Genomic DNA, 22,080 nt, shown 5'->3' with positions numbered 1-22,080 from the left:
GCTCATGTTTACATCTCAAGTCACTTTATTTAAATTCATATTATCTAAACACTACCCTGCAGCCGGCAAGTCCGATAACAAACTTGATGCAAAAACAACCATCCTTCCCTCTATCTCCAATGTTTGTCTCATGATATTTTACAGTTAGTCCACTAAAAAATTTTTTGTGAAAATTTGCCTCTTCAAGTTTCTACTAAACTTTGCTAAAAATAGAGGCATCGGAATACAAGGTGAATATAAGTTTTCTTCCCTTGTCTTCCTCTGCCACTTTTCTGAGAACCCTCATCAGAAGAACAGAACAGGGCCTGCTTGTAGAAGTGAGGCCAGGTGACTGTTCATTGTCTCACTGCTCATATAAAAATAGGGTTAGCTACACAATAAGTTAGTCTGTCTAGAGCCCAGGGCTGTGTGAAATGCAGTTAATTAAACTAAACACGGATAACTTAAAAATCATCTAACAGTGCCAGAATCTTTCCCCTACTGCTGTTCTCAAGACAAGGGCAAAGAGCACTCAAAAAGCACGTTCACTCACCCGCTATTAGAAGATCAGTCTCCCATGACAGAGCCTGCCTTGGGCTCGCCACGAGAGGGTGCACGCAAACTGAAAGCAAACTGTCATGTGAAATGAAGAGGAATTGTGGCGAGAATGCAGGGAGCTTCAGTTGGATTTGGTTTCATCAGTCCTATGCACCAGGCTGATCCCCAGCAAACCCGGGAGATACTGAGGCAGGGAGCGTGGGGGATCCGAGTGGCTCACAAGCAGCAGGGAAGAGGGTCTTGGACCCAGCCACACGAGGATCATCAGCTGCAGCAGTAATTGCAGAAATTTTCTCCATTCCAGCTCTACCAGAGTCCTGACAACGCTTGCTGCAGAAAATCTGACTCGCTTTATCTAGAGCTGTGTTCTAAAAACAAACAAAAAAACCCAAGGCAAAATATGAAAAGAGCAGTTAAATCATAAACCCTGTCTTAAGGGTTAAAACAATCTACAAGACATTAAAGTGCATGCATTGGAGCCAGAAAAAAAAAAAAAAAAAGGAGAAATAACATTAGAAATCTTCTATATAGTGAATTGTAGCATTTTGTAGTGCTGACTTTGGAAAACGTAAGGAAAACTTAGCTTCCAGACATATGTTTGCCATGATGGTGCAAGTTTAAAATTTTGTCTTGCAAGTCTGATGTGGAAAAAAAAAATTGACATGAATCATTATGATGGGTGTTGGTCTGTTTTTGGTTTTTTTTTTTTTTTTAATAGAGTTACAGCATTAGTCTACATGCATACAGGTACAAGGAGAAAATTTAATAGTACACAGTTGAATTCTCTGCTACTAACAATCGACTTTGCAAATGGAGCATGCAAGGAAATGACTAGCTGAACTGTATCTAGGCTTTTGAGATTGGCTATGATGTGGAGTAGTTTTATCATTATCAAAGTAGCTGCTATGCTAGCAGGGCTGCATTTCCTCTTTTGCTTGCTAGAAAGAGAGTTGTGGATAAACAGGTTTGTGCTATTTCAGTGGCAGGATAACTTATTTAAAAGGGAAAGGAACAGCTCTCAATTCATGCTGACAGTGATTTTTTGCCTGTGCTGTTCTCACAGCAGCCTTTGATAGTTGTCACACCTTGCACTTACAATACATACTTATGTAATGCAACTTAGGATTTTTTTTTTTTTAAAAAAGATTGAAGAGGAGGCTGAATTTTACTGTTGCTAAGTAAAATGTTTTTTATTAATTGAGGACTGATTACCTTCTGACTAGCTCTGTGGTACCATAAAGGCTGAAGTGACAATTAAATTTTTTAATTTAAATGGAAACAATGCTTATTTCAGTGGGTTTAATTTTTTTGGTTCTGTCTTCATAGGATTCCCATCTTTTTCTAATTGCTTTTGGATATTTTAAGACACACACATGCACAAAATTACTCCCAGGGGACTAGCACGAGATATGTCTGAGGAAGTAAAAAACAGCTAGCTATATCAGTGTTTGCTTAGAATATTTCAAATATGCATCACAATACAGAAAACTTTTTTGTAAGTGTTTAAAAGATTTTTCCTTTACTGTTTTTGTGTGGCTGTAAAGCTCTTTCCACTTCAGACTGGCTGAGTTATTTCTCCTTTCTTCTTGTTACAAATGGAGAACATGTATTTTTTGTGCAGCAGAACAAAGCATCGCAGTTAGTACGTACCATTGCCTTGGACCTACTCAGAGGAAAGCAATGCAGGCATTGGGAAAGGAGGAAAAAAGAAGGAAGCAAGGGACAGAAACTAGACTTACTTTAAGCAGAACTAACACAATTGCAACAAATTTAAATTTACAGAACATTTTGAAATTGACAAAAAAAAAATCATTAATGAATTAACAGCAACATGCTTTTAGGGGCAGAAAGAGTCTCCTGTGCAAGAATACTGAAGTAGGTATGTGCAGTTTTACTTATCTGCCACATGATGGTATTATCTGCATTGGCCAGATGACAATATTTGAATGAAGTGATGCTAAAAGGGATTCCATTAAATATGCAGGTAGACTGATATAGCAATGCACTGCAATACATGAGCATTATAATACTGCGCTTGTCTGAATCTTGAATGTTTTTAAGCAATGAGTGCTAATACAAGTGAAGAACTTCTTAACATGAAGATAACTAAATTTCAATGCCCTAGATAAACCAGGGCAAGAATAACAAATTGGAGGCTTAACCCTCATTAGATTACAGTGTTTTGAACAAGAAGTTACTTTTCCCTTCAGCAATAACTGGGAGCTGCTTTCAGAAATAAACAATTATGCATTTACATCCTTCCATACCTGTTATAAGGAAATAAGGCAGGAAAAGGGAAAATGAAAAGTTTTAACAAGGTGTACTTTCCTGGCTGAAGGAATGTCAGTAGCTAACAGAATCAGAAAAAACCCACACCAATAAGAAGCCAGAAGCTACGCTGTGTCAGAGATCTGAGACAGGCTTAAGTGTCATGCAAGTTGGAGAGGGGCTGAGAGTTAGCATTAAAATTGCTCTTATTACATATAGTGCATTTTATACCAGTTTTCAGCTTCAGGCTTATCCATAGTCTCAACAGTATAAAGAATGAAGCTCTGAAGTCCCTCTCAAACTGTCAAGTCAAACTGTCAAACGAAATGTAGACAACAGCATGAACCTGAAATCCATTTTCTGACTTCTCTCATTTTTATGTTACTGCTTTTCCTACATTTAAATCTTTGGCCTATTTAATTCACCTAAATGTATCTGCAAAAGCATATATGTATGCAGAAACATTATTTAATTTACCTACTTTCTGATGATTAAAACAATTCTTTGTTAACGTAAGTAGACTGGATTTTGAGAGTAATTAATACTAATGGAGGGGGGGGGGGTGGAAATCACTGTTATGTTACTACCATAGATGGTTTTATTTTTCTTGTAGTAACTGAAGATACTCTTTGTGTGCAGTGCCCATCCTTGCATTAGACAAGAACAGACCACAATAACAACATAATGGCAGTTCAATCTCTATAGCAGCTGCATATTCTCTGCAAAAGTGGCTGGTCAATTAGAAGTGCAGTTCTGAGTACTGAAAACAGTAAACTCCATTTCTTCTACTATGATTCACACATCTGCCTTCTGGAATTACTGTTTACGTAAGTTCAACTATAGGTCATCAGGGTTCCTTTGTACGCTTTGAAGAAAGTTCCCCATTAGGGAACAGAAAAAACATAGCAGGGGTTGGATTGGGACAAAATGAATGTGGTAAACATTCAGTACTACAAAGAAAGTGTCTGAAAAGGAATCTCGTTTCCTGGCAAGTATAGTGTTGAACAACAGTATGCTCAAGATCAAGCAATACTTCATCAGGCAGAGGGGAAGAGCCTACTTAACTAACTATGTGGTCAGTATGATTAAAAAAATTAGTTTTTATAATGAAAGATTTCAAATCATTAATAAGCTTCATTTCAACATATAACTACTTAGTGTTTACATGTTTCTGTTTGAAGGCTTGTTTTTATAGCTTAGCTGGCACACTGTGATAGACTTGGTTGCTCTCAAGTGATGGTGAGACAATCCACACTATACACAAATAAAGACTAGAATTAGAGACTATTCTAGCTTTGCTTTTGCTATTCTTGCACCACACATGCTCATAGAGCACTGTTAGGAAAATATGCAAAGTATAATATGAATGTATAAAAATGTTCATTTCTCTTACCATGATGACAGAAACCCCAGCAGATGTGTTATTTTGCTTGGGTAGGGTGTTATTAAAGTGCTGCTTCAGTTTACCTGTTACTTCAGCTTGCATATTATTCTCCTGGGAAGCATCATCCTGTATAATAATAAATGCAATATTCAAGTTAGGAAAAAAACCCAAAAGTATGTTTGAATGTAATTGAGTAAAAGAGAAGTTTTCTATTATCCTCAGGTACTTCCTGCTTCTTAATGCATAGTAAATGTTCAGACAGGCAGCCCAAAAGTGAATGCCCTCTGCCGCATGAGATATGGGTTAAGACAAATTACAGAGGAAAGGAACGTAGCAACCACTATTTTATGTATGAACTTCTGTTTCTTAAAATGCCATGTGACACTGTATACTTTCAGTCCATTGATTTGTCCCACAATTATAAGCCACAAGTTTGATTCAAGCATGTTAAAAATGACATGCTTGAAATAATGTTAAAAAGCATATTTGTCATTTGACTTTCTTTTAAATCAGCATTTTAAATAGTCCATCATGTCCTAAGTGTTATATTATGGCATTATATATGGCATTATACAGTGCCATAAATACATTTGAGAGAAGCTGTTATGCATAGACGCACTCATTATAGTTGTCCTCTCTTGTTTGAGGGGAACTCCATAGATCATATTCAGTCCCTCTTTTACCATACATGTAGAAATAAACATTGACTATGTACATGTAAACCTAGTATTTATTAATAATGAACTGATTTTAAATCAATAAGCCATGCACTTTGGTGTTCCCCATTGCTGCTGACCAAAGAGATGAAGGACCCCACAGTTATCAGCTTAGTGCCTATGTTAAATTGGGTATTTTATTTGCTAATTTTATTTCTCTTATGAAGCTTGAAGTGCTTCAAGAAACATGAGATTGCAGTAGCATTGCAGCAAGTAAGATTCCAACAGGCACAACAATGCTTCCACATACACGTTTGAGATTACTGTTTTCTAGGTCAAATGCGAAATAACAAAAAAGATGCCCAAGTCACACATCTGCCTGGTGTGTTATGCTTAAGCAGGGTTATAGCAACCCCCAACACCTTCTAATCAGTCAGCAAGTGATATCCTTCACTCTATTCTTTCAGAGCACAGAAGCTAACAGTGCTGTCAGAGCTGAAGTCTAACTTAAGATTCTTGTTCTCTTTCATGTGGAAACGGGACTAGTGGGTCAGTAAACATAAATGAGCATAGAATTGTGGTGCTGCTTCTGAAAACTACACTTTAATGGGTTAGATTTACAGGTTTAATATCAGAGACAAGTAAAATGTAATTTACTCACTGACACCCAGGGATGGCTTAGGATCTGTGCTGCTGTATATCGGGCTTCAGCATTCACATGTAACATCAGGCTAATTAACTCCTTTATTAAAAAAAAAAGAAAGAAAAGAAAAATAAAGAGTTTGAGGAGAGTGGGGAAGGACATTACAATGGAAAACATTGTGGAACCAAGTTGTTCTCAGTGCAATTTTCTTGCTACCTGGGTGAAAAAAAGACCGGCTTACACTGATAGCAGAACCAGTCATACCAGTGAGATGTTAGTGGAAAGGAGGTTGTAGTGAGGTGGGTGTCAGTCTCTTCTCCCAAGGAACAAGCAACAGGATGAGAGGTAACAGCCTCAAGTTGCGCCAGGGGAGGTTTAGATTGGATATTAGGAAAAAATTCTTCACTGAAAGGGTTGTCAAGCATTGGCAGAGGCTGCCCAGGGAAGCGGTTGAGTTGCCATCCCTGGAGGTATTTAAAAGCCGTGTAGATGTGGTGCTTAGGGACATGGTTTAGTAGTGGACTTAATAGTGTTAGGTTAACGGTTGGACTAGATGATCTTAAGGCTCTTTTCCAACTTAAATGATTCTATGATTCTATTCTGTAATAACGTACCTAACTGAGAGGTTTCCCAACCAGCCAAGTTATTTAGCCTGTGCAAGTCTGAAGTGAAATGTCACCTTTAGTACCAAGATTGAGGGCCTTGAATGCATGTCTGGAAGAGTCTGACATGACTGGAGCTTGGGAAATGCAGAAAAAATGCAATAATCTCCACTTGCTAATTAGAGTCCTCAGATATCATTCAGAGCTTAATTAGCTTGAGAAGTGGGGCTTAAAAATTGGAAACCTTATCCTACAGACACAATCATTTTAAACACAAATGGCAGTGATAACACAAGAACTATTAAGCAATGCAAATCAAGCTGGCTGTACCTCTTGAAAAGTTCTAACAACTGGCTCAAGTATAATAGAACAAATTATGTCAATTGCATTCAGTCCACAGTGCAATAATTTTTCTTAAAAAAAGAAAAAAAGAGTGATAGGAGGGAAAAATTCAGACACATACTTATTTTACAGCTGAACCACTGAACTTTCTATAATAGTTCATCATTAAGTAAACTGAATAGCATGTGATGTTCACTGAATGCACTTGGCATTCTGCTACACTTACTCAGACAACAACATGACAGCCTGCAAAACCTGAGCTTTCATCAAGCAATGTTAAGCTAACTAAAAAGCACAGCAGCTGGAAGAGTGGGTAAGAGTCCATTCTTAATCTTCTATTCTGCCTTGCCCACACAGCACAGTCTTTTCAGTGGCTTGTCAGAAACACTATTTCAGGTTGGAAAACATATCAGTACCTTTGCTGAATCAGTGATGTTATCCCAGTAGGGAGAAGGAAATTCCAGCTTCCCAACAAGTATCTGATCAAAGAGGTCTTCCTGAAGGTTGTTTTCACTGTAGAACAGCATAATGAAAAAGATCATGAGAAAGAAGTCAATTTGTCATGCAAATTTTTAACTTGACTTTTGGGGATGGAACAGAAATTATCATGCAGAATTTGCAAGCTTATATAATGGCAGCACTTCTGAGGTGTTTTCCATAGTTATGCTGTCAGGAGTGAGGAGAACAGAAAAACTAATATATTGAGGTGATAGGACTTCCACTGGAATAGAGACTGCATAGCTAACATATAGAAACAGGAAAGGTGATTAAAAAAATGTGTCACTTGCCAGCCTAGTTCTAAACGACCTGCTACAGAAAGCATACGATAGGGGCAAGAAGTGTAGTGAAATGAGCCTCTTCTGTTAAAACTATCACAACAGGAGTCTTTTCAAAATCCAAAGAGGAGGTATGGAAAACACGATACATTTAGTTTACTGAGTATTGGCAGGCTACTGATATTGAAAGGATAAGTACTTTTGTATCAAAAGCATGGGATCATGAATATTCAGGCATCAGTGGCTGTAGGATTTTGGTTTTTAACCTCTGTTCGTTGGCCCTAACCGCTGTGAACATCCACCCAACCTATTTGTGTGATAAACAATTTACCTCCTGGGTTAGTTTTGCAATAAATATTTATTTAACCTTGGTTAAGACCTGATTCTAATAGCATGGTATGGACATTCTCCATGCCCAACCCCCAAACTCTATTCAAAAAAATTGCCACTTGTTTGTAAATATATCTTTCAAAACATGTTTTCAGTTTTAAATATGAACTAACCACATGCAAAAAAGAAAGAAATACCTAAACTGAATTATAATTTTTCCATTGACAATTGTTTATATTGTATTCTTTGCAAATTATTCAGTCTGCTGATTTTTAGTTATAAACTAAGTATTTTGCTGTAAAAATGGACAAACAGACTGTGCACAAATAACTTATAAGTTAAGAGGAGAATTCCTATTAAAATGTCCTAATTCTTTCTCATTCCCTGGCAAAAAAATTGCTGAGGCACAAAGCATATCCATTTGATTTTCAGTAGAACTCATACATATTGTGACATTAAGTAGCAAGAATCATGTTTGCAAACTCTGTCACTCATATGACACTTACCAAAAAGATTAACAAGGTAAAAAATGCAATATAAGCGAATTCTTCCGCTCACCTCAGTTTACCATTTACCTTCATCCTCAACACTACAAACCAGTAAGCTGCTGTGTCCAAGCAGAAACACTAGAGGGCAAAATATACACGTTCATTGAACTGGGATACACATAGACAAAAGGGAAAGAAACTGCCCTCACAACCACCATATCCCTGCACACAGCAGTAAACCAGTTGCTCCTCTAGAAAAATAAGTAAATAAAATTGATCCCAAATGCTGACAAGAGGGACAATTAAAACAATTTTAAAAAGGAACAAAAAGGTAAAGAAAATGTGTCAATCTAATCCATTTTCTTGTCCCAGGAGGCCTTCTTCACTGAGATAGGTAAGACTTGCTCAGAAAGAACTTGGTTCTTTATTAGTTTTCCCTTTGACATACAGGGACACTCACCTGCGAAAAGGTGGAAATCCACATAACAGTATGTATGTGATCACACCTGCAGCCCAAATATCCACCTTTAAGCCATATCTGAGAAAACAAGGCTGTGTTACTTGTGCTAGATTAAAAAAAAAGTGTCATTCCAATCAAACAATTGATTACATTTACATGAATATATATTGAGAATCTGTTACAAGTTACTTTCTGAGGATGTGGAAATGCATTTTGTACCTAAGCATCATTTTACTTATCTTCTTTCACAGTCTTTAAGGAAACCATGATAACACCATTTTTCATTGATTTTTTTTTTTCCATAAGCCTCAAGGCTCTCCAGGGTCTTCTGAATATACTCAGATTCAATTCAGTGTCAAGGTTTCCCAATACAGAATCAGTAATGATAAAAGACAAGGATGTGCCTTCTCAGTCCCCATACTGGAGTAACTATTGCTAAGGTTATCATGTGTTGCTAAGCAACAAGAAAGATACCAATTCTCCAGTCTCTTGAGTAACACAGGGAAAAAGAACTGCACTTTGCTTTTAAAGCATAGAAATTAAAACACTAGAGGTCAAAAAGAGGTCTTTTTTCCTATTCTTTTCTATCCAGTAGATTCAGTTTGTCAAAAATATAAAACATGCCAATGAAGTACCCTTTGATGTTTGAGCTCACTGCAGCTGTGAAATATTTCGACAAAATGACAAATGACAAATGCACTGAACAATGCTTGAAACAATACAACAAACCTCCCCTCCATTAGGAATACCAAATTCAGAATGGTCACAGCTATGGCAAGGGTCAGCTAGGATGGAATGGAGGTCTAATAGGTCTAAAAGGAAAGACAACTTGTGAAATTCTACCATTTTACAAAATTATTTTGTATTTATGCAACCACTTCTTAAATACAGAAAAATGAGGTTGTTTAATTAAACCAACAGTTAGTAAATAGTATGCATCACCCAAACAACGTCACTTGAATCAACATGATCTAATCAGACCAGACTAGGTGACCTCTGGAGTCTCTTCCAGTGGAAATTATTCTGTTTCTAACATGAATACGGTGTTTTGCTTCTCCCTTTTTCCCCAAGCAGCTACCACGGCTGGTACGATGGGCTCTCAACAGTGAGGTAAGGCAGGGAACACAAACCAATAAACTCCACTGCCCCAGTGGTTGTTCTAGGGAGATGGTAAGGAGGTAAAAGTGAATTCTGGGAGCAGGGTGAGCAAGGAAACTGGCCTCTTTGAGGAACTGAATGATGCCTGTTTTCTTATAGGTGGTTAGTTACAAAAAGATGGAGGACCACCCTATTAAAGCATTCTAGTTCCTATAACCGTGAGGAGTTACCTGCCAGAAATAACTGGTTACAAGACCTATGTCTTAGTCAGTCATCCTCACCCTGTCTCTGCAATGATTTCTGGAGCCACATATGTGGGTGTACCACAGACAGTATATAAAGGTCCTTCAACCACAGTCGCCAGTCCAAAGTCTCCTAGCTTCAAAGACTTGGTTCCATCTGGATACTCACATACCTAGAATCAGCAAAATAAACACAGAATGAGAACATCTGAATTTTTAAAATCCTTTAATTTGTTTGGAAAATAATAAGCATCACACAGAGGATACAGGAAAAAGATGTAACTTCCATAGCCCTGTAGGGAAAGAAGAGAAAAATGGTAAGGTCATTGATTACCACAGTGCAGCTGGAGCTAGTGTTCAATGGAGCTTGTCTGCCAGCTATGTAGGTCAGACCATGATATAGCCTCAGGCAACCAAAGAGGGGGGAAAACAAAACCCAATCCTAGAATGCTGAGAAGTTTTAAATATATTAAGAAAAAGATAATACTATACTTCCATTTGATTGGGACTTAGAGTTTAAAATGGGATTGTCAGCTACAATCAGATTTGTTTAACATCTCTAACTTAGCATAAATCTAGTCAGTCAGCATGCTGGATATTTCATAGGCAAATGTCCTCCCTAAGCTTAGTCTAGGCAAGTTTGGTACAGGAGTGAGAAAGCTGACTAAGAAGTGTTTAGGTTTCTGTGCAGACCCAAGTGCATCTTCCCAAAAGCCCCATAAAGAATCTAGCACATTTTGTTCTGAGTCATTTTGTTGATGAAAGAAGCTAAATTTTAATAGGAAGAAAAGTGTTATGCAACAGTGATAGTAAATCAAACCAGACCAACAGCAATTATCTCTAATAAATTAATCTCGGTTTTGTTCTTAAAGTAAAATGTTTGTGTTAACACGATTTCAACAGAATCTAGTTTCTAGAATGTAGGATACCAGAATCTCCAGAATGGCTGGATTTATTTGGTTTCCTCAAACAACTGAATACTGCTAAGGCAGCAATACCTTCCTTCATTCCCCTGTGTAATTCATATATTTAATGGAAACACTTGTTCTCCTTGATATAACACCTTCATATCTGCTATTACTCTTAGAGGTTGTATTTTTAAATGCATGACTAGTAAAGAGAACGTAATTCAGACAGCTGGATGACCCTGTGCAAAAGAACTACTTGCAATTATAGGTAGCAACTGATGGGAATAATTTGCATTTACATTCAATGTTAACATTCTGCTGCTGTCAATCACAGTGAATAAGATTTGCATCTGTTGAGTAATCTCTTTAGCCTTTCTAGGCAGAGGACATTTGTGCCTATTTATAACTGATTCAATCACTAATGAGAGCTTAAAATTTCTTTGGACTGGCTGTGTTTGAAGATGCACTGATAATAAGTAAGACTCCCACCTTCATTTTCTTTCTCTTAAGTGCCATGTTGCTGTGACTGCATTTTCCAGGAGAACCTCCCCCCCTCTTTCCTTTTGCTAAACAATCTAATTTGTCTGAGGGCTTATTTAAATTGCTAAACACTGTCAGTGGAATTAGTTGGGAAAGAATTGACTATTAATTGGAAAATATTTTCAGCTTGTAGCCCTATCCTTGTAATAGTTCAAAATCTGGTCTGGGATAAGCCATGACTCCTACTCCAGACGCAACCTCATTAAACAGGATTGACAAACACCACAGAAGGCTTTTGAGAAATGCCTACCAAGTGTTGATGAATGCTACTAGCATTCCTGATGACAGTGGCTCAAGCAGGGGAGATTATGGCCCTGTTTGTTCAGTGCATGACATGTAATATCTAATACCCAATATGTAATACGTAAGTATAACCTCTGCATATAAGCAAGATAGCATACTGTTCCCATTCTGTGAACTGTAGTCTAAGCAGTTCCCAAAGCAGACTTCATGGTAATTCTTGTCAACACAGTTATTTTATGTCTCTGCTGAAAACAAAAGTAGTCAGTCCGCTAGGACAAAATAAATGTATGTATAGAGTTAATTCATGGCTAGAATATTGGTAAATTATCAGAAAGATGTTCCTACTATGACAGTGAAAGAAAAAGAAAAAAAAATTGCTTGAGATAACCATGTGATCATTCAAAGAAATGGCACTCAGCCCACTTTTTCTCCCACTTCCAAACTGTAATAAATAATTCATCGACATAGCTTTAAAATTCATTGTTTTGTGAGACAATACTCCTGCTTATCCAAATGGCAGCCAATCAAAATGTAAATAAAGATAAGTCTAAGGACAGGTTTGGGCACAGCTCACTCGGGTTATGGTGATTGCTATCTCATGGCAGAAGATTTATTTCATATATACTCACTCTAAATTAATATTCCTGCTGTTCTCTGCTCAGCTCCTTGACATTATATACAAGCATTTGCATTAATTAATGAGAACAAAGTAAGAGAAAATATTAGAAAATAAATGGGACATACCAGGAGATTTTCTGGCTTGATGTCTCTGTGCACAATGTTGAGACCATGAAGGTATTTGAGTGCACTGGCTAGATTGTAGACCATTGCACTCCCATCTCGCTCTGTATATTTTGTAGAAGAAGTGATAGCATCGAATAGATCTCCTCCCTAAAGTAATGGGAAGATAATAGATCACTACATAAAAATAATTAAGACGATGATATTTCATAAAAAAGCTGCGTAAAATCTTCCTTTACAAAGGGCACTCTGAAATGCCTATTAAACAGTAAAAATATTATTTTGCGGAATCATGATCTTGTCACCAAGATACTAGAGTGGGACTTGGGTCATTTACATTAAATTCTCAGCTGTACTCCAGGCTTCTGGTGTCTGAGTTTGGGCAAATCACAGCTCTTCTCTGTCTTGATTTCATTCTGTTGATCTTCCTACCTTTGATCACTCATTTATATTACCCACAGGTACAGGCATAGAGTTTCCCTTTTCTTCTTCTTATCAATATAATACCCTCACATAGCAAAAACCAGCCCTGATTTTGAATAAAGCCTAAAGTAATATAAATCAGCCCAATAATAAAAAGCCTATTGTAACAAATATTCAGCAATTGTAATGAACTGCAAATTGGAATTTCTGTAGATATTGCAGAAATATCAAATAAATATAGCTGAAGAGGACAAACAACATAAGCATGATCTTTTCCAACCTAAATGATTCTACGATTCTATGATACACCGAAGTGCAGAACCTACAGGTGATTTCTGAATGTGCCAGTTGTGCAGCCTCTGATTTTAGATGCCCTGTTCCTCTTTGAATACATAACAACATGTAAGCAAGTTACTGATATAGCGTTTCCAGTCATTGCAACAAATTTTACGTGGGTGTCTCTATGATGGTTACCCTGGATACATCTGTAGGAGTGATCTGTCTGAGCTGTGGGTGGCATTCCAAGCATTTCAAATACACGTGGAAGAGAAGCAGCAATTCAGGAAATACAGGCCAAGAAGGTGGTGTATTAAAATATAAAAAAAGACTGTCTTAAAACCAAAAAAGCCTCTACTATATAAAAATGATGTCTAGAAAGGAAGAGAAATGGGTAGACTACAGAAATTACAAATTCAGCAACTACAGACTTTTTTTAGAGGTTTCCCAGGCTGGCAACCATTCTACAGGGACTCGAATCTAACAATGTTTTCAGACAGAAATAAAAAGTGATGACATACATTATTTGTATCTGACATGCCAATGAAGCTGATATACAGTGTTGCTGTTCTTAATGTTCCTGGTACTTCTCAGATATCACACCAACACAGAGAATTTTTAAAAAAAAAAAAAAAAAAAAAAAGAAAAAGTCTCCTAAATCTCCTCAGTCTTACCTTGACCAGCTCCATCACCAGGTAGAGTTCTGTCTGTGTGTCCATTTCCTCTATAAGCATAATGATATTTGGATGCTTCACTCGACGCAGAATAGACACCTCATTTTCAATCAAGTGTTCCTTTTCAGAAAAGAGGACGGAAGTTTATCTGAACAGACATAAAATTGCCAATACTTTTCCTTTGATCAGCTGACCACTGATCACTTGATCAGTGAGCACCCTTTTTGCTGTTTAATTTATATAGTAGAGGGTTATTGTCAGATGCTGGATGTTAAACTTCTATTTTAGCCTAACTGTACTTCATCATTGACTAAATTTAATTTTAAATACCATATTTCACACACATAACCAATGGGATATCTCTGAAAAAAGACCCCAGAATGTGACAGCAATTCAGGAAGTGCAGATTATATTCTTATGTGAGTATTATGAGGTGAAATTAAGTTCAGGCCGCCTGGCCCCAGAGCTGAATCATTGTAACCTGCCACCCCCCATCAACAGTTAACATGTTCTTGATCCTCTCCAGCCTTCACCTCTCATTTAGTGTAGGTTACTCAAGGACAGATTACCTAGGATTTATTTTCAAGGACTTTATTTTTTAAAAACATTGTGGATTATACACAGGAAAAACATTGTAACTACTTTGGTTATGGATTTCAGTTCATTTCATATGTATGTTCAGATTTACAATCTGCAAAATATGTAATAGCTCAGTTAAGTCGTTGTGGCTCCAACAGCTTAACAGCACACAGCTTGAGTTTAATTTCCCCTTCCTTATACTTCTGAGGAAGTAATGGGTTTCAAGAACAAATTAGTTCCAGAATGTTTTGTTTTCTAGAACATCTTAGCACTTGGTTAACACTGGAGAACGAGGAAAATTACATGCCCCTTTCATGTGAAGAATGATTTGCATTTTCCTTTATAAATATTGGAATACAGATACTGTTTAGGTTCACTGCAAAATAAGCAAAAATGTCTGCATAAAACACTAGTTTCCTTACACTCTGGCAGATAACAAATCATCTCGCTGGACTTGGAACTTATTCATGTTTAATGCACTGATTTAGTAGCATGCACTTCATGCATTTGTGAGCAGAGCAGTAGAAGTAGATGTGACGCACTGTGCATAGGCAGTGATAGAAGATCTTATGCTACTTCACCTTCAATTTCCAGGGTTATTTATGGATGCATTGTGGTTTTGCCAAAGCTTTATGTGGCTATGTAACTCAGAAACCACATGCCACGTGTGCATCTCATTTCGTGAGTATGGTGCGGCATACATGGGTTAAACAGTCACACCTTTGAAATTCAGTTTGAAAGAGCATCAATTGTCATTCTGAGCAAACATATGCCTGCTCCAAGCAAAGTGCTCTGGAGGAAAAAAAGCAAACAAACATGAAGCAATTTTGTTAAACACAATGCTGAATCTCATCAACAGACCAAAGTGAACAGACACAGCATACTAAGCCTTATAGATGGAAGCCTGTAAATTCAAAACTGGCGTTAAGAGTCCAAGTAAAAACTAGACTCTTATTATAGCTTTTTCTACCTAAAGAACAGATAACATTAAATTTATTACATCCATTAATTACAACTAAGGCACAATAGCTTTACCTGTGCTTTCTTTGTTTCACTTGACTAAATTGTTAATTGCTTTAAATAAAGCTCAGGCATAAGTAATGTTTATTTAAAATAAACAATAATAATATGTTTTTAAAAAGTCTCCAAAATGTTGTTGAGCTACTGTTTTAATACCTGTCCTCAAAATGCTGACTAGTACATAGTTAGTTATTTTCAACCACCCCACTGTTTTTTGTCATGTAAAAAAAAAAACATTCTCAGACTTCTTATAACATTCTTCTGGATGGTGCAATATAAATTTCAGTCTACATTAATATGATTTATTTACAGAGAAATTATTGTATAATGAACCTTTAAGCTGCTTGTGGAAAATACATTAGTCGGTGTGTTCAAGTTTTAAGACATCCAAGATAAACTGCTAGAGAGCAGTGAGCAACATGCAAGTCATGCATATTTAGGCTAGATGGGTGGGCTTATGTTGGCATGTGAAATGGAGTGAGGAAGGACTCAGCTGTAGTAAAATTTAATTTTTTTCTTTGTTGGAATTCTTCCTGGACAGTTCTGCCACTGTATAAACATCTCCCTAACAACAGTCCTCTGTTTGTACATACACATACATCTGTATGTAGCTACACAGACACAGGTCCTTTCAAAACAGACAAGTATGCCTCCATGGGGCTGATTTTTTTTGTTTGTTTTAAAGTAGTGAGAATAATAAATAGAAAATATGTCTAAACTCTGCTGTGTAAAATGGATTGTCTACCTCTGGACCATTCCGATTTATGATGCCTAGAGCAGCTGACTCAGACAAGTAATAAAAAACATGTAAAGTTGCAAGCTGTACACATCACCCAAAAGTTTTCTTTTGCAGTGAAACACACTGAGTCGCCCTTCCCACAGCCAAAGAAATGGCAACATTTGAATCTCAAAAAGGCAATTCCAGCACTTTTTCTTGTGGTTATACATTTTCAAGATTCCTTTCTAAATTTTCCCTTAAATAAACCCAGAGAATATGAGATAAAGTGATGGGGAGGCGGAAACACTCATCTCCTAGCACCTAATACACAATTAAAATCTGCATAGATAAAACATTTCTGTTTGAGGACCTCTACTTAAAGAAAGTCATCACGACAAGTAATGCATTAGTGTACAGTAACATACAGCTCGTTACCATACAATGAATGTCATACAGACTTGCTGCATCTTCCTACAAGGTCACATTCAGCATTTGAAGCTCTGAATGACACTTCAGAGCAGTTACTCTATGTAACTGACACAAAGGCTAGCCTACCTTTGAATTAAAACCCTGACTGGGTTGCAAAGTTACCTCTAGAATTATTTCAGTGTGATCATTTACAGAAAAAACCCCAAGGTGTTTGCATCAAAAAACTCCATCTTTTCAGTCACCCTTGAGAGAATGGCATATTTCCTACTCTCAAAGAGACTTTAATCCAGAATTTAATTGCTAATTAATACTGTGCCCTCAGTGTTCTTTTAGCTAACACTATGATACATTTGATTCATAAGTTCCTCAAGAGCACTTTGTTTTTAAGGTATTGCAAAGCAGTGAAAATAGAAGCATTTTATTTGTTGTTATCTATTCCAACACTTAGTCTACATTCTTAGCTGTGGGCTGGGTTTTTTTCTTCCTTTTTTAAAATTTGAGAGGAAGGTGAAGAGAGGTCTATTACACTCTCAGATATTTGCTTCGAACATGCTGTTCTGCTGGAGAGACAATTTTGGACTTTTTATTTTTGAGCTTGAATTAAAAAGAAAGTTTAAGGAACTCTCTTGTTAAGAGATCTTTGTTATACAGGATGGTAAAACTACATAAACAGAAATAAATGGTTGTGAAAATTTCTTTCCAAATCCATGTTCTGCATATAAAAGGAGCATGTACAAGGCAGAGAGGGATGGGAATTATGTAAATACACACATAGCTGCAAAATTCCTCTCATATTTTACAGATCAAAATCTTTCTAATATATTTTGGCCGTTTCTCTTCTGATTTCATTTTGGACACATATTAGCATTTTCTTTGTTAGTCCAATAAAATAGCTGACAATTCGCTTGGTTTTTACTCTATTATCTAGTAGACTAACACTCACTACTTTTATTATCTACTTCTTGGATACATTATCATCCTGTTAAACAGATATTCTGAAAATAGTCAGAAAACCCAAACACACCCACCATTTACCACTAATGAGCAGCTGCTAGTGCTGTTTCTGCTATTTTTCTTATACATGCAAATTGTTGTACGCTACCTTTCCACAGCATTTAGCCTTGTCTATGATCTTCAGTGCAAACTCCTTTCCTGTGGATCTAGCAAGAAAAATATGAGAACCATTAATTAGAAACTGGTCAACAAATTGTGGCATTATCTGCAAGAATATACATCATCATAACAGAATAGCTTGGCCCATGGAGGTTGCTGACAGAAAATTCACAGAACAGACTTGATTTTGCTTTTTGTTTTCTCAGCAGCATTTGCGCCTGCTGTTTCCCTGACTACAACAACCTAGCTCACTTTGTGTATTAATCTCAGGCTCCAGCTGCAATTCATTCTTCTGTGACCTAGGACAATTCTCTGTCACTTCTTTAATGCAACATGCAAAATTTGTCTTGAGCCTTCCACTTTGCTTTGTTCAACTGGTAGGCTTTAAAGATAAAATGATACACATTTATGTGTAAGTGAGCAGAAGAAAGATTGACACCCTAGTGGAAAAATTCAATAGGATTCAGCAGAGCTAAAAACCCATAGTTCATTACAGACTAATCTAAAATCCCACAGAATTTATTAGGCTCTAATTTTGACCTTTTCTATTTCTTTTTTTTTTTTTTTTTTTTTTTAAGTATTCTATAGAATTCTATAGCAGTCATCTAAAGTCTCATGACATTTAAGAGGGTGATTATATACAAAGTAAAAAGGATTACTGTTTCAGTAAATACTCTCACAGAAAGGAGTTCTTGTTTGTCTTTTGTCCCTTTAAGCAATAAAAATCTTTTCCATTTCTCCAGAAGGGGAGAAAATGAGAGAAAAAAGCAACACAAATGAATTTTTTTTTTAAACAAAGAAGACATTACTACTTATATTAATGATGAATTAAAAACCAAAAGAATATGCCATAAGACCCTGTTGCTACTATTTTGTCTTGTGTCAGCACCTACAGACTCCAGTGTGCATCAGAACACCACTAGCATGTATGGTAAAAAACACTGGAGGCAGTTACAAAAGCAAGTCAGGCATGTTTTTAAGCTTCCAGATTAATTTTCACTGTACTTTTGGCATTAGATACAACTAGTCAAAATAAAAAATTTAAAAAAAAGCAACTGAATTACTGTCTCACATTCAATTTATCCATTATTGAAAAAAATGCAGTAGAGAATCTCTGCTCTGAAAGTGCAGCTGTATCTGTGAGGTTGTCATAGTTACAACCTGATCTAGTCTTTAGATAGAAGTGTTATCTAAATGGTATCTGTGAAATGTCATCCTCTAACATTAGAGACCTGATGTAAAATCTACTATGAATACAGTATGCAATTCAGAGTCACAATTTATGCATTATACTAAATTAAGTGCATTATCTGAAAGCCTGCAAACAACTGATCAGCAAAACCCAGTTAGTAAACCTTCGGCACTTATGCTATATAGAAAGAGGAGTTAACATTCACAAAGCCAATTCATCAACCAACTTCAAATCCCTCTTGCAAATATCCTTTACTATAGCGCCTAAGAAAAAACCCTGGATATCATCCACATAATTTGTGTGCTAATCCCACTGCCTATCATACACCAGTATTGTCTGACAGGTTTCTGGTATTCTTCTGTCTAGCTGTCAGCGTCCATCTGTTGACTCATGTCTTCATATACAGACATATAGGCACCCTTTACAAAAGACACCATCTTACTCTTTTTGTAGAACAGCTAGTATAATAGGATCCTGGCTCCACGCCTAAGGCTTCTAAGCACAACACTATTAGAAATGAAGTATAATAATTAATAGGAATTAAGAGACAAGCATTTATAGTTGGCATTTTCTCTCTCATTGTTATTATTAGCAACTATTGCTGCACATTTATTTTATGTACAATTCATTTAATAATGCTTCACTAAATAGAAAGATTGGATCAAATATAAAACTAGATTTTAAAGTTTAATTTTACTTTTTAAAAAAAAAAAATTGGAAGGTTGTTAGAAGAGACTTCGAGAGACAAGGTATGCTGGGGCCTGATGGGATCCACCTGTCCTGATGGGGAAAACGTACCTTTGGGCATAAGCTGGTAGGGCTGATCGAGAGAGCTTTAAACTAGAATCAGTGCGGGAAGGGGATACCAACAGGATTGCAGTAGGTAAGCCAAGGGGTGGCATGGCATCGCCTGAGGGTGGCAGTGCTAGTGGGAGCGTTTACACTGCTCCTGGGAGCATGGAGGGCTCAGGAGCATGTCTGAAATGCTCGTACACCAACGCAGACAGTATGAGAAACAAACAGGATAAACTAGAAGCATTGGTCAGCTCTCAGAGCTACAATATCATAGGTATTAGTGAGACTTGGTGGAATGAATCCCATGATTACAATGCTGGAATGGAGAGCTACAGGCTGTTCAGGAGGGACAGGCAGGGCACGCAAGGTGGAGGTGTAGCACTATACGTAAGGAAGACATTTGATTGTACAGCCCTTACAGTGATGATGTGGTTAAGAACCTCTGGGTGAGGATTAGGGGGATGGAAAACAAAGGAGATGTTGTAGTGCATGTCTACTGCCAATCACCCAGCCAGGATGTAAGCACAGATGAGTTATTCTATAGGCCATTAGGAGAAATTTCTGGATCAGCAGCCCATGTCCTTTGGGAGATTTCAACTTCCCAGACATCAGCTGGGAACATGATACTGCTATGACAAGCAGGTATTGGAAATTCTTGAAGTTTGTAGGAGATAACTTCTTGTCACAGTTACTCAGTGAGCCAACTAGGAAAGGCGCCCTCCTAGACTTGCTATTTGTGAATAGAGACGGACTTGTGGGGGATGTGATGGTAGGTGTCTGTCTTGGCCACAGTGATCATGAAATGGTTGAGTTTAAAATTTTTGGTGCAATGAGAAGAAAGGACAGCAGAGCTGCTATGCTGGATTTCAAGAAAGCAAACTTTAAGCTATTCAGGGAGCTATTTAGCAGAGTACCCTGGGAATCTGCTTTTGAGGGCTCAGGAGTCCACGATTGCTGGTCAGTCTTTAAGAACCACCTCTTAGAAGCACAGGAGCAGGCAATCCCACTGTGTCGTAAGTCAAGTAAGCAGGGCAGAAGACCAGCTTGGCTGAACAGGGAACTCCTCATGGAGCTCAAGAGGAAAATGAAATTGTATCATCTCTGGAAGTGAGGTCAAGCTTCACAGAAAGATCACTGAGCGATGGTTTGTATATGCGGGGAAAAGACACAAAAGGACAAAGCTCAATTACAGTTGAAACTGGCCAGTGTTGTTTCAGAGAACAAGAAGGGCTTTTTTAAGTCTGTTAATAGCAAGAGGAGGTCTAAAGAAAACATTGGACCAATACTTGTGGAAGATGGTTACCTCTCTAATAAGGATGAAGGTTGCAGTGAATGGGGCTACCTCTGGCTGGTGACCGGTCACCAGCAGTGTTTCTCAGGGTTCAATTCGAGGGCCAGTCCCTTGTTTCACTGTATTTATCAACAATCTGGATGTCGGAGTTTAATGCACCATTAGCAAGTTTGATGATGATACCAAACTGGGAGGTGCTGTTGACTCTTTTCAGGTACAAGAGGCCTTGCAGAGGGATCTAGATAGATTGGAGCATTGGGCTGTGATTAATGGGATGAAATGTAACGACTTGAAATGCCAGATTCTGCACCTAGGACAGAGTAATGCCAGGCACAAGTATAAACTGGGAGAGGAGCAGCTGGAGAGCAGCCCTGCAGAAAGGGATCTGGGGGTGCTGGTCAACAGCAGGCTCAGTGCAAGTCAGCAGCGTGCCCTGGCAGCCAAGAGGGCAAACCGCATCCTGGGGAGCATCAGACACAGTATAACCAGCTGGTCAAAAGAGGTGCTTATCCCGCTGTATTCAGTGTTGGTGCAGCCTCACCTTGAGTACTGTGTGCAGTTCTGGGCCCCACAATTTAAGAATGATGTGAAGGTCCTTGAATGTGTCCAGAGGAGACCAGCAAAGCTGGTGAAAGGGTTGAAAGGCATGTCCTATGAGGAGTGGCTAAGGACTTTGGGCTTGTCTAGTTTGGAGAAAAGGAGGCTAAGGGGCGACCTCATTGCTCTCTACAGCTTCCTGAGGACGTGGAGGGGGAGGTGCTGATCTCTTCTCCCTGGTATCCATGATAGGACAAATGGAAATGGTCCAAAGCTGTGCCAGAGGAAGTTTTAGACTGGACATTAGGAAGCACTTCTTTACCGAGAGGGTGGTCAAACACTGGAACAGGCTTCCTAGAGAGGTGGTCGATGCCTCAAGCCTGTCAGTGTTTAAGAGGCATTTGGACAATGCCCTTAATAACATGCTTTAACTTTTGGTCAGCCCTGAAGTGGTCAGGCAGTTGGACTAGATCATCATTGTACGTCCCTTCCAACTGAAATATTCTATTCAGTTTCACTCAAGCCTCTTATGTGTAGCTTCTCGCAAAATGAAATGGACAGAAATCCAGTTGCGACTCAGCTGGCTATATTGCCTTCTCACAGTTTTTGTAACAGGCCTGCCGTGTTTAAAGCAGTAGGGACATGATTACACACTGATGTGGTAATGCTTGTCAGGAAACAGAGTTTGTTGGTAATTTGTTGCTCAAAAGAAAAAAAAAAAAAGCAAGACCTTGGAATCTAGATGTTAACACTGACGAGAAGCATTATCTTAAAC

The 22,080-nt window shown here is 37.8% G+C and overlaps 1 protein-coding gene across 3 annotated transcripts in view; it reads right to left on the bottom strand.

Annotated features, from left to right (window-relative positions):
* Positions 1-683: 683 nt before the first annotated feature.
* The window catches only part of DCLK2 (doublecortin like kinase 2), an 89,305-nt gene continuing 67,908 nt past the window's right edge, over positions 684-22,080 (bottom strand). For 2 of the 3 annotated variants that reach the window (XM_009482960.2, XM_075708829.1), the window contains 9 exons: positions 17,480-17,537; positions 13,632-13,751; positions 12,262-12,408; positions 9,866-9,999; positions 8,487-8,564; positions 6,849-6,945; positions 5,507-5,587; positions 4,199-4,315; positions 684-905 (listed from right to left, as the gene is read on the bottom strand). In XM_009482960.2, the coding sequence (XP_009481235.2) occupies positions 684-905; positions 4,199-4,315; positions 5,507-5,587; positions 6,849-6,945; positions 8,487-8,564; positions 9,866-9,999; positions 12,262-12,408; positions 13,632-13,751; positions 17,480-17,537 (1,054 nt within the window). Of the gene's footprint in view, positions 906-3,101; positions 3,120-4,198; positions 4,316-5,506; positions 5,588-6,848; positions 6,946-8,486; positions 8,565-9,865; positions 10,000-12,261; positions 12,409-13,631; positions 13,752-17,479; positions 17,538-22,080 lie in introns of those variants that run through there. The other variant, XM_075708830.1, reaches the window with a different exon arrangement.

This window comes from Pelecanus crispus, chromosome 4, assembly GCF_030463565.1.
Source record: "Pelecanus crispus isolate bPelCri1 chromosome 4, bPelCri1.pri, whole genome shotgun sequence".
Taxonomy (NCBI): domain Eukaryota; kingdom Metazoa; phylum Chordata; class Aves; order Pelecaniformes; family Pelecanidae; genus Pelecanus; species Pelecanus crispus.
The sequence above is the reverse complement of the archived record's forward strand: the minus strand, read 5'-3'. Positions and strand labels throughout refer to the sequence as shown.